General features: G+C 44.7%; 1 protein-coding gene across 1 annotated transcript in view; it reads right to left on the reverse strand.

Moving 5' to 3' along the window:
• Positions 1–9,499, reverse strand: part of LOC139268760 (neurogenic locus notch homolog protein 2-like) — a 209,585-nt gene extending 200,086 nt beyond the window's left edge. Inside the window, exon 1 of the mRNA XM_070887431.1 lies at positions 9,330–9,499. Coding sequence (XP_070743532.1) covers positions 9,330–9,393 — 64 coding nt within the window. The 5' untranslated portion in view covers positions 9,394–9,499. The remainder of the gene's footprint in view (positions 1–9,329) is intronic.
• Between the last annotated feature and the right edge of the window lie 6,387 nt (positions 9,500–15,886).

Here is a 15,886-nt window from a genome sequence, read left to right on the forward strand (position 1 = left end):
CAACAAACATACTGGCATCGTTTCCAGCTTGGGTCACTGGACTGTGATCAGCAGCGGGAATCCTGGCCGACCTTCCCTTGATTCAGGGACGCCAAGGAAAATTGTAGTAATCATATAACTGCCCTGGCAGAGGTCAGCTCAGTAAACAAACTCCAGGGATCAAACCTCACCAGCTTACATGGCTCAGCTATAGGATCAACTCATTATGAAATCAGTGCAGCAACTTCAGATTCCATGTGCATATTTCTTGGGTCTATTATATTCCACTACGGCTACTTCCTGGTATTCTTTCAAAACATGATCAGGTTCAGAATCTTACCTTAGACATGTTTGCTTGGTAACTGTGCAGTATGCTTTCCCCCCCGCCCCAGCCCCCAACAAGTACTGACTCCTTTCTCACCTCCCAAAATATTTTCTAAGTTGCCAAGAACAAAATCAGGGGGAGGAAACCGTCACGTAGGTGGCGCCACTGTCGGAGGTCATTGGGCTGTACGCACGTGTAGGCGGCCCAGGTATAAAGGCAAGCCATCATGTAAGGAAATCACATTGGGCCCTAATAAAGCAGAGCCAGGTTTGCACCTGTGTTAGTTTATAGTATTCGGCCTATCGAGTTATTACATACACAATAGAAGCAATATTCAAACAAAAATGAATTAAAAAGATAGGGATATAAGAGGGAACTCCGCAACTCCCTAGCCCAAGGGCACCGAGTCTTATTTCAGCACACTCATTGCTGCTCCAGCCAAGATCAATTCACTGAATGCAGACCACTGAAATTGAATTGGGACCCTTCCTGGTCTGAATGGCTCAATGTCACACCACATGCTTCATTTACCAGCAGAGTCATTTGGCTATCACACATTGTTGGTGGTTAAAAGTTGAGCTGTGCAGTACTGCATTCTTGGCTTGGTACCAGTCACTATTTCTCTCAAATCTCTTTCCGCTTACCCCTATGGCTCTTTCCCCTCTCATTGATATTCTACCTTCTCAAACAACTCTTAGCAGCAAGGCTTGGTGAAGATTTAGGCTGTTGTGAAAATAAAAAATGCATCTAAGTTTCGGCCCGTTATTTCTTAAATCTTTCAATGTTTTCCTAAGTTTTAACAGACCAACACTGAACACTTCCCAATGGGCCAGGCTTCCAGCTCACAAAGTACAGATGCCTTTATAACTTCCTTAGGTTTGGCTTGGGACGTTCTGCTGCCATTTACACAAAATCATTACTTACTGTGGGAAACCAAAGACAGGCCCGGAAGGAAAGCGGAGAACTCCGGAACCCCCATTGATCAGCTCATGCAGACAAAAAAAGTACAGCGTATTTTGAAAGCAAGGTCCTCATATTCATTTTGATAATCAATATTCTTTTGGCAAATGATCTGGACTTATCATTGTATCCCCTTTGAAGGGGTTGGGAGGGAATAGTGATGGGAACCTGCACCGACGAGAACCCCTCCCTCCCTCCCAACCTCGACCCACGTTTATGACAGGAAATTTGCTTCTGTATTACAGGCATGACTTGGACTCCTAAAAAGGTTCCTCCCACAACTATAAATTACAGTAAAATTCACTCGAAGGACTATGTACTACATTTGTTTGCATATAATGGTGGTTAATACATCATAGGGACCACTGGAATTTCCTTCCCATAATTCATTGAATGGTGGAAGCAGTTGGTATTGATTCATTCACATGCAAATTAGATATGATTTATTTCAGAAAATAACATTTTGGAATACAATATATGAGTAATCGAAGGCATGACATGTGGTAAGTGCTTGGGAGGCAAAAGGTGACTTTGGGCCTATGATTCTCAAAGCTCCACCACAGGGGTTTTCCCTCATGTCATTTCTGGGTCTGTTGTTGACTAACTGATTCGACTGATTGCTGTGATTGGTCAATAACTGTTATAGTTGTATCATGTGACTACCAGGATGGTAGTCGGTGAAACAGATGGACATTGGTCCTCTTTGTCCAGCAATTCTCAGGTCCCAATATAACCTGCACTCACCATACTTTCTGCTCTCTGAAGGTAGACAACGCAAGCCTTGGTGTTACTCTGGCCCATTCCATCAAATTTTTCTTCAACTGCTTCATGAAAAATTACCACCAACTTTTCCAGGCCCAAACCACACCCCCCAACTTTCCTTATGATTCCGGAGTAAAATGCCCACGACCCCAACTACTTTCTTTTCTTATGCTTTGTTATTTGTTGTCCTTATCTAATGAATTCTCAACCAACATCGATGGAAACTAACGCTCACACTTGTCTTTGTAATTCAGCCTTCAAAGCATTGAAGTTGTTTTAATTTTACATAAAGTTCACCATTAGATGTATTTTGATCCAATGCCGAAACAAAGTGCTCCTCACTGCTTAAATGCAGCATGTGTTTAGCATCAAAGCATTGACCACGCTCGACCTGCTCCGATGGACAGGCCACATTGTTCGCATGCCCGACACTCGACTCCCAAACCAAGCACTCTACTCCGAGCTCCAACACGGCAAGCGAGTCCCAAGAGGGCAGAAAAAACGCTACCAAAGACGCCCTCAAATCCTCCTCGAAAAAATGTAACATCCCCACCGATACTTGCAAATCCCTGGCCCAATACTACTCAAAGTGGAGGAGGAGCATCTGAGAGGGCGCCGAACACTTCCGAGTCTCCTCGCCGGGAAGATGAGGAGGCCAAGTACAAATAGCGGAAGGAAAGTATGACAAATCAAGCAATCCACCCACCCGTCCCTCCAACCACCACCTGCGACAGAGTCTGTAGATCCCGCATTTGTCTCATCAGTCACTTTCGAACTCATTAGTGCGGAAGCAAGTCATCCTCGACTCCGGGGAACTGTCTGAGAAGACGACTGGGCAACTTGCAGGATCAACGTTGGAGGTTTGAACCCTGGTTTCTGCTGAGCTTGCTGATCCCAGATCCCCAACTTAGAGAAGGGAATAATCAACTAGAATCCATGCTCTTCCTGACGCAGTAAGTCTGAGTGGATAACGCAGCTGGGTGGAATCAGGTTGGATTGAGAGGGTGCCTTTACTCCTCCGAACTCCCATTATTCAATCGTTTGCTGGCACTCGCAGTCGATCTGTGAAAAGTGGCAGCATGTATAAGGGGTCAGAAGACTGCTGCCACCTATGGAACTGAACCCCTGCACGCAACAATATTGAGAGAAAATTGTCAGTAAATTAAACATAGGTTTGAATTTAATTCTAAAGCCACTATTGGGAATTTCTTGTCGCTTCACAAGGTATTTTTATGCATCATTGCATAGTCTTTCTCTTTACCTTGCAGCGGTTATGTTTCTGGACTAGTAATCGAGAGAGTGTGTTCAAATTTCACCATGGCAATTTTAGAACGCAAATTCTTTTGTAAAATCTCCTAACATAAATCTGGTAGCAGTAACGGTGATAATGAAGTTATTGGATTGTCATAACATTCCAACTGGTTCACTGATGTCCTTTAGGAAAGGAAACCTGTATCTGCATCACAGCCACCTCAACTCAACGACAGAGCAAAGGAAGGAAGAGGGGTTTTCAGAGACAGCGGCAGATACCTTATGGGTGCTGAAAGTGGAGGGGAGTGCATTACTGGGAGCTCCTGACTAGCATTCGGCCCTAACGTCACCTTAGAGCGAGCCTATAGAAACAGAAATCGGCACGGTCCCGGCCTGCAAGACCATCAGCAGACCAGGGCCATTAGAGGGAGCAGCGTGCAGCAGCATACCACTTCAGGGAGCAGCGTGTGCTGCTGCAGCAAGGCAACGGCTGACTGCAGTGCGATAAGGTACAGCAGGAGCGGCGCGGTCGGGATGAAGGAGCAGCAACAGTTCGGAAAGGGATGTGATTGGGGCCCAGGAGAGGCGTGAGTTCGGTGCCAGAAGAGGCGAGGACCCAGGGGCAGCATGGGCCTGCCCACACTGCGATATGTGTGCGCACGAGGTCCATGCAACAGAGATGGTCTCCAGTCGTCTTGGTTAATCCTTGCCACTGGACCAAGACCTAGTTCAGTCAAGCCCATGTGGTGGCTGGTGTGCATCGGTCACCACACATTAATAAAATCCACGCACAGGCGTCTTCCACCCTTCAGGATGTAGTTCGGGATCCGGAACATCATTGAAACACCTGCGAATTCATTAGTTCTCTGCGTGGAAGCAAGTCATCCTCATTTCGAGGGACTGCCTCTGATGATGATGAGAAAGTGGGTGCATTATTTTCCATGTGTGTTGCTGACTGCTAATGCAGCTGCACCCTTGCTTCATCGGTTACTGTCTCACAGGTACCTCAAACCTTAGTGTATGTATCTGCAAGCGCCGCAGCACATCATGACGGAAGGCAAGCATTTTTGTGCAATGAAATAAACCATCTGAAGAGACAAGTTAAAGCAAAGGGGTTATCTCTAAAACTGGCGGGCGAGTCGCCGCCCCTTTAGCCCTTTCCCATTTCAAGAAATGGAATTTCGTAACAACAACAATTTGTATTTATATAGCGCCTTTAACGTAGTGAAACGTCCCAAGGTGCTTCACAGGAGTATTAGAAGATAAAAAATTTGACACCGAGCTGCACAAGTAGAAATTAGCGCAGGTGACCAAAAGCTTGGTCAAAAAGGCAAAATAATCTTTTTTGCACCCAACTTGCCAAGCTTACTCGGTGCTCCAAGTACAGCTTAGCGACTGGTCGATGGTACTTGATGACTTGGAATTGTGATGCTGCGGCTGTGTTTGGCCACACTGTGTGAAGTGCAATCGTCAACCTGTACCCAGAGTGTAGCAAGTGTGAGCCAAACACATAGCGTGACCTAACCATCGCGCAAGTAGTCAGCAACTGCAGTACTGCTATGAAGTCCTGGTCTTTTTTGTCACACGTGCCTCCAGTTCCAAAGCAAGCTTCGCTGAAAAAGGCTACCTGAGGCAGCGCTTCTGGCATGTGACACTCCCCTCACTTCCAAATACAGAGGTACAATTTATTATACTTCCTGCACCACATTCAGTGAAACTTTCTCCACTCAGTACAGCACAACATGGGACATTTGAATGCCCTGCTGTTGGGAGACAGTACCGTTCCTCGCATTGAAAGGTGCGGAAGATCACCATACATCTAAGTCATATTATAGACGGGCTGCTTAATAAGAGAGTATTTCTAATACAATGGAAAAGTTTGCATTTTTCAATTTTTTCTTGTCTCCTCCCATCTTCAGTCACTGGCTCCTCCTGCAAGGACATGGATTTCACAGGTGTGGGCAGGAACCCCCTTCATAAGAACATAAACATAAGAACATAAGAAATAGGAGCAGGAGTCGGCCCCTCAAGCATGCTCCGCCATTTAATACGATCATGGCTGATCCGATCATGAACTCCGATCCACTTCCCTGCCCGCTCACCATAACCCCTTATTCGAGTAAGAAACTGTCTATCTCTGTCTTAAATTTATTCAATGTCCTGGCTTCCACAGCTCTCAGGCAGAGAATTCCACAGATTTACAACCCTCTGAGAAAAGAAATTCCTCCTCAAATCAGTTTTAAATGGGCGGCCCCTTATTCTAAGATATTACCCGATACCGTTCTTCAGTGGAGTGTGACAGGAGGATATTCCAGTCTGGGTAAGATCATACCAAAGCCTGATCCGGCCCTCACCCAACACGCACAGATGCACAATTCCCAGCAGCGGTCACTGTACAGGGGGCTGGTGCAGGAACCCTGGCTTCTACAGCCTCAGCTGTACCTCACCGAAGCAGGAGGACTGCTGTCGAAGCAACGGGATGGCCCTCAGTTGAGATCAGGCAACTCGGCGTGGACAAAGTCTCAGACCTGGGACCTTCCTTCTGTTTACGAACATACGAAAAATGACAGACAGGTAAAGGCCATCTGGCCCATCAAGCCTGTCCCACACAATTGCGATACCTTATGCGTCACAACATATACACTCCATCCCAACCGTTTCTCACGTCTGTGCTTGGCATTGCCGACATGCCAGACCATTGGACCCTAAAGCAGTAGACCACATTCAAATCCCAGCCCTCAACTCAGGGAACTGACTTTGTGGCCCCTTTCATGTGATTGACCTAAATTAGGGTAGCAGTTCTTTCATCTAGATCCCTTGGGTGGTCGAGGCAGAAACCCTCACCGCATTTAAAAAGTGTTTGGATGTGCACTTGAAGTGCACTTGAGCTATGGACCAAGAGCTGGAAAGTGGGATTAGGCTGGATAGCTCTTGGTCAGCCAGTGTGGATATGATGGGCCAAAATGGCCTCCTTCTGTACTATAAATTTCAATGATCTCAATGCTATTTGGGGACAGAAGATCATATTACATTTGCTTGCATAACAATAATCGCAGCACTTCCAAGTAAATCATCATTCTGCACAAGATAAAAGTTCATGGGGTTGGGGATAATACATTAGCATGGATAGAGGATTGGCCAATGAACAGAAAACAGAGAGGAGGGATAAATGCTTCATTCTCTGGTTGGCAATCAGTAACTAGTGGGGTGCCACAGAAATCAGTGCTGGGACCCCAACTATTTACAATCTATACCAACGACTTGGAGGAAGGGACTAAGTGTAACTTGGCCAAGTTTGCCGACGATACAAAGATGGGAGGAAAAGCAATGTGTGAGGAGAACACAAAAAATCTGCAAAAGGACATAGAAAGGCTAAGTGAGTGGGCAAAAATTTGGCAGATGGAGTATAATGTTGGAAAGTGTGAGGTCATGTACTTTGGCAGAAAAAAAATCAAAAGAGCAAGTTATTACTTAAATGGCAAAAGATTGCAAAGTGCGACATTACAGCGGGACCTGGGGGTACTTGTGCATGAAACACAAAAGGTTAGTATGCAGGTACAGCAAGTGATCAGGAAGGCCAATAGAATGTTGGCCTTTATTGCAAAGGGATGGAGTATAAAAGCAGGGAAGTATTGCTCCAGTTGTACAGGGTATTGGTGAGGTCACACATGGAATACTGCATGCATTTTTGGTTTCCATATTTACAAAAGGATATACTTGCTTTGGAGGCAGTTCACAGAAGGTTCACAAGGTTGATTCCAGAGATGAGGGGGTTGACTTATGAGGAAAGGTTGAGTACGTTAGGCCTCTACTCATTGGAATTGAGAAGAATAAGAGGTGATCTTATTGAAACGTATAAGATTATGAGGGGGCTTGACAAGGTGGATGCAGAGAGGATGTTTCCACTGATGGGGAAGACTCGAACTGGAGGGCATAATCTTAGAATAAAGAGCCGCCCATTTAAAACTGAGATGAGGAGAAACTTCTCCTCTCAGGAGGGTTGTGGATCTGTGGAATTCGCTGCCTCAGGGAGCTGTGGAAGCTGGGATATTGAATAAATTTAAGACAGAAATAGACAGTTTCTTAAACGATAAGGGGATAAGGGGTTATGGGGAGCCGGCAGGGAAATGGACTGAGTCCATGATCGGAGCAGCCATGGTCGTATTAAATGGCGGAGCAGGCTCGAGGGGCCATATGGCCTACTCCTGCTCCTATTTCTTATGTTATTATGTTCTTATCATGTAAAGTGCCCAGAGACATTCCAATGACGTTATAAGACGCTGCATGAATACAAGTGTTGCTTTTTTATTTCACACGGATGGTACATTTACTGGCAGCCTTGGGGAGTTTCCGCGAATGTTTATTTTAGTTTTCACAATTTTTTTTGTGAATGTGTTATAAAGTTCACCCCGTTTCAACAGCATAAACTCAGGGAGCACTCGCATTTCAACAACGTGAAATCAGTGTTGCAGCATGCACATTGTTTGTGTCATGTGTGTGCGTGTCTGTGTAGAATCAATAGCCTTTCAGACCTGTGACTGAACACATCTAACAGACACTGTTCAAACCCATGCAGCAAAACCATGAACTTCAAACAGAGCTCCGAAAAGCCAGATGTTACTACCTCAATGTAAAAAAGACACAATGTACAGGTGGAACCCAACAAACTCTCCAAGCTTTCTCCTCGACTGCTTATTAACAATGCCATCCCAACACCACTGGACACAAGGCATTCACCAGCTCGTTTTTACAAAACCATAATATCAACACAGCTCGACATCTAATGAATGTTTCCTGGCAGACTGGATCCTGACACGAACTGCTGCCATGTCATTTGTATTTTTTTTAAACGCCGTCAAAAGTTTCAACACACATGTAAATATGAATCACCAGTCTTTTGACTTAGAAAGTTTCCACATTGTTATTTTTACTGTCTGATCTTTCAGTTCCCTTCCGGACACCAACACTTACCGTCGACAAATTTTGAGTGTTTTCTTATTTTTTTTTTTTAAAAGAGAAGGAAGGGGAGAGGGGGAAGCACAGTTGTCAAGCGGAGAGAGAGAAAAAACAGCAAGCCAGCCACAGTCCCAATCCAGATGTGGAACCGCAGCCAAAGTTTTTTTTCGGATCTTTTTTGAATTCTACTTCACCGTGCAAATATGCCACATATATTTAATTCCAAAAGTTACAAAGTTATACGATTGGGGAAAAGTTAATACACTGTTTGTGGGGTGGGGGGGGGGGGGGTAGAAAGAAAAATAAAATCACTAACACCGTCTGGTTTCTGATGGACATCAATCGCCTCCACCAGTCTGTACACTTGGTTTGTCTAAACCGAAACTTTTTATTTCGCTGGGTCTGCTGCAGAGATTAAGATGGAGAAATCGGTGATGGAATTAATTCTGTATGTTCAGAATTGAGTCCGCCACAGAAACTCAAAGTGAAAAATCACACTCATCCACCTCCCCGGCAGTTTGATGGCTGAATTAAACAACAATATAGAAAGTTCAGAGGAGAGACGGCGGGAGGGAAAGAATCATTGGAAAAGTTTGTGACAGTCTCATTCCGAAGGGCCAGCTCAGAACCCCGGCCAGCGGGTGAATGATCTGTTAAAAGTTTACTGAACTTTGCAGATTATTCGCCCGCGATGTTGTGGCATTCAAAAAATAAAAGTTGAAAAGTTTCTGTTTTACTTTAAGCACACTCACACACGTTGTGATAAAGATTGGGGGGGGGGGGGGGAGACTGAGACGCCAATCTTGACTTTCCCTCAGTATCACCCCTTCTACTGAAAGATGAGGAGAAAAAATAAACTTTGTTCTTGATTTCCCGGCGTCTCGCGAAGATGAAAAGTTTTATCAGAAGTTTTTTCATTGCGGGGTGGCGGGGGGGGGGGAAAGGGAATGAGTTGGACAACCAGTTTGGCGACAACGCCACGCTTTTCCACCCCGAGAGGTACGCGGGATTTGGAGACCCCGCCGTCCATCCATCACCTCACAGCCGCGTTCGTCCAGTCTCTCCCTCCTTCCCTCACCTCCCCTCAAACACTCACCTCCACACACAGCAACTGCCCCCAGCACGCCCCAAAACTGTCTCCACAGCCGGCCGGCTCCCATCTCTCGCCAGCTACCTCCCAGTAACAATCCTCATACAAGCTGATCTCAACAAGTTGAACAAAGTTGCGGGAAGTTTTTGGTCCGGCGCTGCGCGCGACCCGCCCGAGCTACAATGTTGCCGACATTGGAACCTCGCAGCAACTTTCTCAGACCGCCTCACCGGCGCGCACTCCTCCGCCAGCCCCGGGCCAAGCCCCCGCTCTCCCTCAGCACCGCCCCCTCTGCCCACCCTTCACCCCCACTTCCCCACCTCATCCGTTCATGTACACCCCCCACTCCCCTGAATTACACTGTTTTCTTTTGAATCATTTCTTTTTTTTGCAACCCGAGGAACTATTTTAGCCTCCCCATCACCCCTCTCTTTTGTGCGGAGGTATTTCATTCTTTGGTTTTAAAAAGGGGCTTTTTCGCAAATGTGTCAATTATTTCAGAATCAAAGCAAGATTGTCTCTCCTTTTCCCTCCGTCAATCTGTTGAACAAAGACCAAAGAAATTATTTTTCCATCAAGCAGGAGTGTTGACAGAATATAAAAATTGCAAATAGTTTCGAAAAGTTTGTCACAACTTTCTTCTGTATGAAAGAGAATAATATTAAATTGTTAAGCGTCTTCCGTTAAAACATAAAATATTAATCAGGCTTTTACTTTTGGGAAATATGTTGGTTGAAGTCACTGCTTTATTGCAAGTACACTGACAAAATATACTATTTTCCTGCATTACAACTACAAATCTTTCCCCTGCTCGGTTCCGTCATGAGATGATGTACCAGGTAATTTGCACCATAAAACTTGATGACTTTCTTTCTGTCACCTAACTGAATGACTTGTACCGGAACATAGGAACGGGAAAATGCCATTCAGCCCCTCGAGCCTGCTCTGCCATTCAATTGGCTGATCTGCACCTCAACTCCATTTTTAGCTCCATATCCCTTGATACCTTTACACCTAACAAAGATCTTTCCACCTTAGTCTTGAAAGCTCCATTTATTCCCCAGCATCCACAGCCTTCTGCAGCGGGTACTCCCAGATTTCTGCTCCCCAATATCTCGAGAAGGCCTTCCCGCAGATGGGAACATACTTGAAAGTGCGGCAATCACAGTAAGGACCAAAGTTAGACAGGCTCAGTGTGTCACACAGAATGACAAATGATCCATCCAACAATGGGATATAAAGGTGATTCCATTGTTGATGGTCTTCTTCTTTCGTATGGTGGTAGCAAAGCAAATCAAACGTTAATATCCAAGTTGGATATCCAGACCAAGGCTTCCGGTGTAACAACATGGGTATCTTGTAAGCTGCCTGCAAATTTCCTCTGAGGGCATGAGGGCAGTGCTAAATGATGTGTTCCAGGGTCTGATTAGGAGCTCCACAGTCACATGATGGGGATGCTTTAATCTTCCACCTGTGGAGAAGGTGGCAGCATCTACCATGTGAATCTTGCTGTCTGCAAGTTGGCTGTCACATTTACCCAGAGAACGATCGTGATTATCCTTCAAAAAAATAAGTTGTTGTATGTGACATTTTAGGCCATTTTTGAGAGATGTGACAGGTGCCAAAAATATATAAGTTCTTTCTTGACTGAACTGCTGGGACCATGAAAATGTGATCCCAAGGAAAGCAATTAGCCAAGACTGTACACTTTAATGTAAAGAAATTATAATTACACAGTTCCTTATAAGGTCCTCGGGCACTTTACAACCAATGAAGTACTTTTGAAATGCAGTCACGGCAACCATCTTGCAGACAGTAAGATGCCACAAATACCAGATGAGATGAACAACCAGAAAATCTGTATTTTTTGGTCAAGGGAGAATATTGAGCAGAACACTATGAGAACACCCTACCCTTTTTTGAATTGTGCCACAGTATCTTTTTCATCCACCATAACAGTTAGATAGGGCCATGCTTTAATATCTCATCTGAAAGATGGCATCCCCAACAATACAGCAATCCCTCAGCACTGCACTGGAGTGTCAGCCTAGACCTAAAAGAGCTGGGGCGGGGGGCGGGGGGGTTGGGGTTAGTGGTGGCGGTCTTGAAATTACCTTCTGACTCAGAGATAAGCAACTTGACACTTTAGGAAAGGAGAGCTTTAAAGCATCGGCACTCAGGACTTTAATTGGATGGTTACCTTAAGCAGTTGATCGAAAGAGGAGACATTGGGGATAATGTTGACTTTGTGCGAGTGTGTAAAATGGGTGATAATGAATTGACTTCAAAATCGGGAGTGATGTAAAATGGGCTGCCGAATCGCTATCACCCGTTGTGAAGAAAGGTTGGGCAGGTTAGGCCTATACTCACTGGAGATGAGGAGAAATTTCTTCTCTCAGAGAGTCGTGAATCTTTGGAATTCTCTGCTCCAGAGAGTTATGGAGGCCAGGGTCATTGAATACATTTAAGGTGGAGATAGATAGATTTTTGAATGATAAGGGAGTCAAGGGTTATGGGGAGTGGGCAGGGAAGTGGAGTTGAGGCCAAGATCAGATCAGCCATGGTTTTATTGAATGGCAGGGGCAAACGGCATATTCCTACTCCTATTTCTTATGTTTCTTCTGTTCTTTACACAAAGTCAAAATGAGAGGTGTTTTTATTGAAACGTATAAGATGCTGAGGGTGCTCGACAAAGTAGATGCAGAGAGGATGTTGCCCCTCGTAGGGGAATTGAGAACTAGGGGACATAGTTTAAGAATAAGGGGTCACCCACTTAGAATGAGATTAGGAGAAATTTCTTCTCTCAGAGAGTCGTGAATCTTTGGAATTCTCTGCTCCAGAGAGTTATGGAGGCCAGAGTCATTGAATACATTTAAGGTGGAGATAGATAGATTTTTGAATGACAAGGGAGTCAAGGGTTATGGGGAGTGGGCAGGGAAGTGGAGTTGAGGCCAAGATCAGATCAGCCATGGTTTTATTGAATGGCAGGGCCAAACGGCATATTCCTACTCCTATTTCTTATGTTTCTTCTGTTTTTTACACAAAGTCAAAATCTACCCTATTGCCTTCATGAAGAAGCACGTGAAAATCTTTGTTTAATGTGTCTGTGAATCCATGATGCAATGACATAAACCACAGCAAAGAACAACATTGCAACAAACATTGTGAATGACTCTTCTTCTCCAAAACAAGTCTGCGGCAGCAGCCGTGCTGGATTTTTTTTGTGCTTTCACTTTAGCCTGCAGATTTCAAGAAGAAAAATGTTACTACAAATGCGAGTAAAATGTAAACAAAAACATATGCATTTGACAGGCCTGATTATATTATTGATATCTTATAAGCAGAATCTATTATGTCTAATCGGTCACTCGTCCATTTTTCTCCTCTCCATTTCTCCCCTGAAGTACAGTTCCATGGATACACATTAGTTCATCCAACAGGCCTATCTTTACTTATGACCATGAACAGAGTCAGTAAAAAGAAAGAAAGACTTGGATTTACCGGACAATTCAAAGTGCTTTACAGTCAATTAAGTACTTTTGGAGTGTAGTCACTGTTGTAATGTGGGAAACACGGCAGCCAATTTGCTCACAAGCAAGCTCCCACAAACAGCTATGTCATTATGACCAGATAATCTGTTTTTTTGTTATGTTGATTGATTGAGTAAGCTATCATTCGGGGGCGGGGGACGGAGGTGTAAGAGATTCTGTCCTCATCTGATGTCTACATATATGCATTTTCCAGTAGGGGGGTCACTGAATAACGCTCAGGCCGAAAGGCAACAATTGCTGTAACCCACACTGCTACCCTTATAGAGAGGAGCTGATTAAACACAGAACATTTCAACAAGCCACTAGCCTTCCTAACATGCAGGTGCAGCAAGCAATTAAGAAAGCAAATGGTATGTTGGCCTTTATTACAAGAGGATTTGAGTACAAGAGTAAAGACGTCTTACTGCAATTATATAGGGCCCTGGTGAGACCACACCTGGAGTATTGTGTACAGTTTTGGTCTCCTTACCGAAGGAAGGATATACATGCCACAGACTGATTCCTGGGATGGGGGGATTGTCGTTTGGGGAGAGATTGAGTAGATGAGGCCTATATTCTCTTGAATTTAGAAGAATTAAAGGTGATCTCATTGAAACATACAAAATTCTTCAGGGGCTTGACAGGGTAGATGCAGGGAGCATGTTTCCCCCTGGCTGGGGAGTCTAGAACCAGGGGTCACAGTCTCAAAATAAGTGTTTGGCCATTTAGGACTGAAATGAGGAGAAATTTTTTCACTCAGAGGGCGGTGAATCTTTGGAATTCTCTACCCCAGAGGGTTGTGGAGGCTCAGTCATTGAGTATATTCAAGACAGAGATCGATAGATTTTTGGATATTAAGGGATATGGGGATAAGGCAGGAAAGTGGAGTTGAGGTAAAAGATCAGCCATGATCTTATTGAATCGTGGAGCAGGATCGAGGGGCATAGTGGCCTGCTCCTGCTCCTATTTCTTATGTTCTTATGTTCTAACATTTATAGCTCAGTCTCATATGGAGTACTAATCCAAGAAACAATCAATGATATTTCAGAGGAAATATTCATTTATTTGTTCTTTACTTTGTGCTTTTACCTGTGATTGGGATTGTGGACTGACAGTTGGGTTCCAAAGGGGCTGTCCCACTGCAGATGTAAGGACCTTACGTTTTAAGGAAGGGAGCCCCCACCGAGTTACCCTGACACCTGGGAATCCCTGGCCAAAGACCACCCTAATTGAAGGAAGCGCATCCGGGAGGGCGCTGAGCACCTCGAGTCTCGTCGCCGAGAGCATGCAGAAATCAAGCGCAGGCAGTGGAAAGAGCGTGCGGCAAACCAGTCCCACCCACCCTTTCCCTCAATGACTATCTGTCCCACCTATGACAGAGACTGTGGTTCTTGTATTGGACTGTACAGCCACCTAAGAACTCATGTTAAGAGTGGAAGCAAGTCTTCCTCGACTCCGAGGGACTGCCGGGGATGATGACAGTAAAAGATAATTGTCAACAATAATTAGATGTATTAAACAATTCTGATCATCTCCTGTCTCACAGCCTTCTGACCCCTCTACCAAAAGGAGCACCAATACATGAACACAACTTTGTACTTGCTGTTGGGATTGGGCAATTTCTAGGTGTAATGTATGCAGCTGTGAGTATGCTTACAGGTTGGTAGAGCTGTTGTAATTTATTTTAAATGCCGGTTTTAGTGCCCCCCTCCCCTTTTATAGGGGGCACTTAGAAAAAATTATGATTTTAGTGCCCAAAAAAACTCACAAAAATCACCATAAAAACAAAAAAAAAAAAGGGCACGTGAAAAGTGTTTGGAGTGTCCCCCAGATCGGGGGGCACTTGATTTAATTTATTATGTTTTCCTCAAAAGAGTGGTAGAGCTGTTGAGTTATGAGTGGCTTAGCCAGTCACGTGATGTTCACAAGACTCAATAAAACCCCAGCCAGTTGGGTTCAGGGGATCCACCGTGAGGCAGGTGGTTGTGAGCCTGGTGGATGAACTGGTAATGTGTTGTGTGATTGTTAAACCTTCTGCTAATAAATCAACTAGTTCTTAATAGCAATGTGTTGCTATGAATTCTTAAGCAAAGAACTCCATGCAGAAAATACGTTACACTAGGGTGACAGGATCTGAATGTACAATGTCTGCCTGATCAAAATGTTGCATCTTCCACAAGCGCAAGCAATGGCCATTCATGAAGCCGGGCCCAGCTGTGGGTGTTCTTTCAAGTCCTCACACAGTCTTACAACTGCACTTGCCCACACAAATATCAGCTTTGTTATCATCCTGACCACTTGCAATAGTATCTGTCAGACTGCCAATATCTGTCTTCCCTGCCTCTTTCATCACACATGTACCCATGCGCATGCACTCACTGAGCTTCCTGTTGACTGGAGGGCCAGATGTACAAATGTGTGTCGAACTCTGAACCCTGGGTACAGTAGTATGCGGGTCTTTTACTGAACTGCTAGGAGAAAAAAAAAGAGATCTTGGCTGATAATCCAGAGAACGTGAGTTCAAATCCCAACACGGCTGTTCGAGAAAAATCCTTTCAGGGAAGGAAACCTGTCATAATTACCTGGTCTGGTCTGTACTTAACTCCAGTCCCACACCAATGTGGTTGATTCTTAACTGCCTCCTGAAGTGGCCTAACAAACTACTCAGATCAGAAAGGCCCACCACTACCTTCTCAGGACAACTGGGGACGGGCAAAAACTGCCAGCCTTGCAGTGACACCCACATCCCGAGAATTATTTCTTTTATATCTAGAAGAGGAAAAAACTGTAACTAAATAAAACCCCAATAAGATGCTAGTTAGAACATTCATATCACACATTGTGGTATGGATTTAACACCGAGCCATGAATAACACTGAAACAACACAGCAGTTCCACATCCAACCACTGGGTGGCGCATCCAATTTTGGTCAGGAATGTCATCCGCAATCCCTTTGGTCCCATGGAACAGCGCCATCTGACAGCAAAGCTACAGAGTGACGCAGTTTCCACAACATTTCACCTTTAAATGTG

The sequence above is a fragment of the Pristiophorus japonicus genome, chromosome 8 (genome assembly GCF_044704955.1).
Source record: "Pristiophorus japonicus isolate sPriJap1 chromosome 8, sPriJap1.hap1, whole genome shotgun sequence".
Classification (NCBI taxonomy): Eukaryota; Metazoa; Chordata; class Chondrichthyes; family Pristiophoridae; genus Pristiophorus; species Pristiophorus japonicus.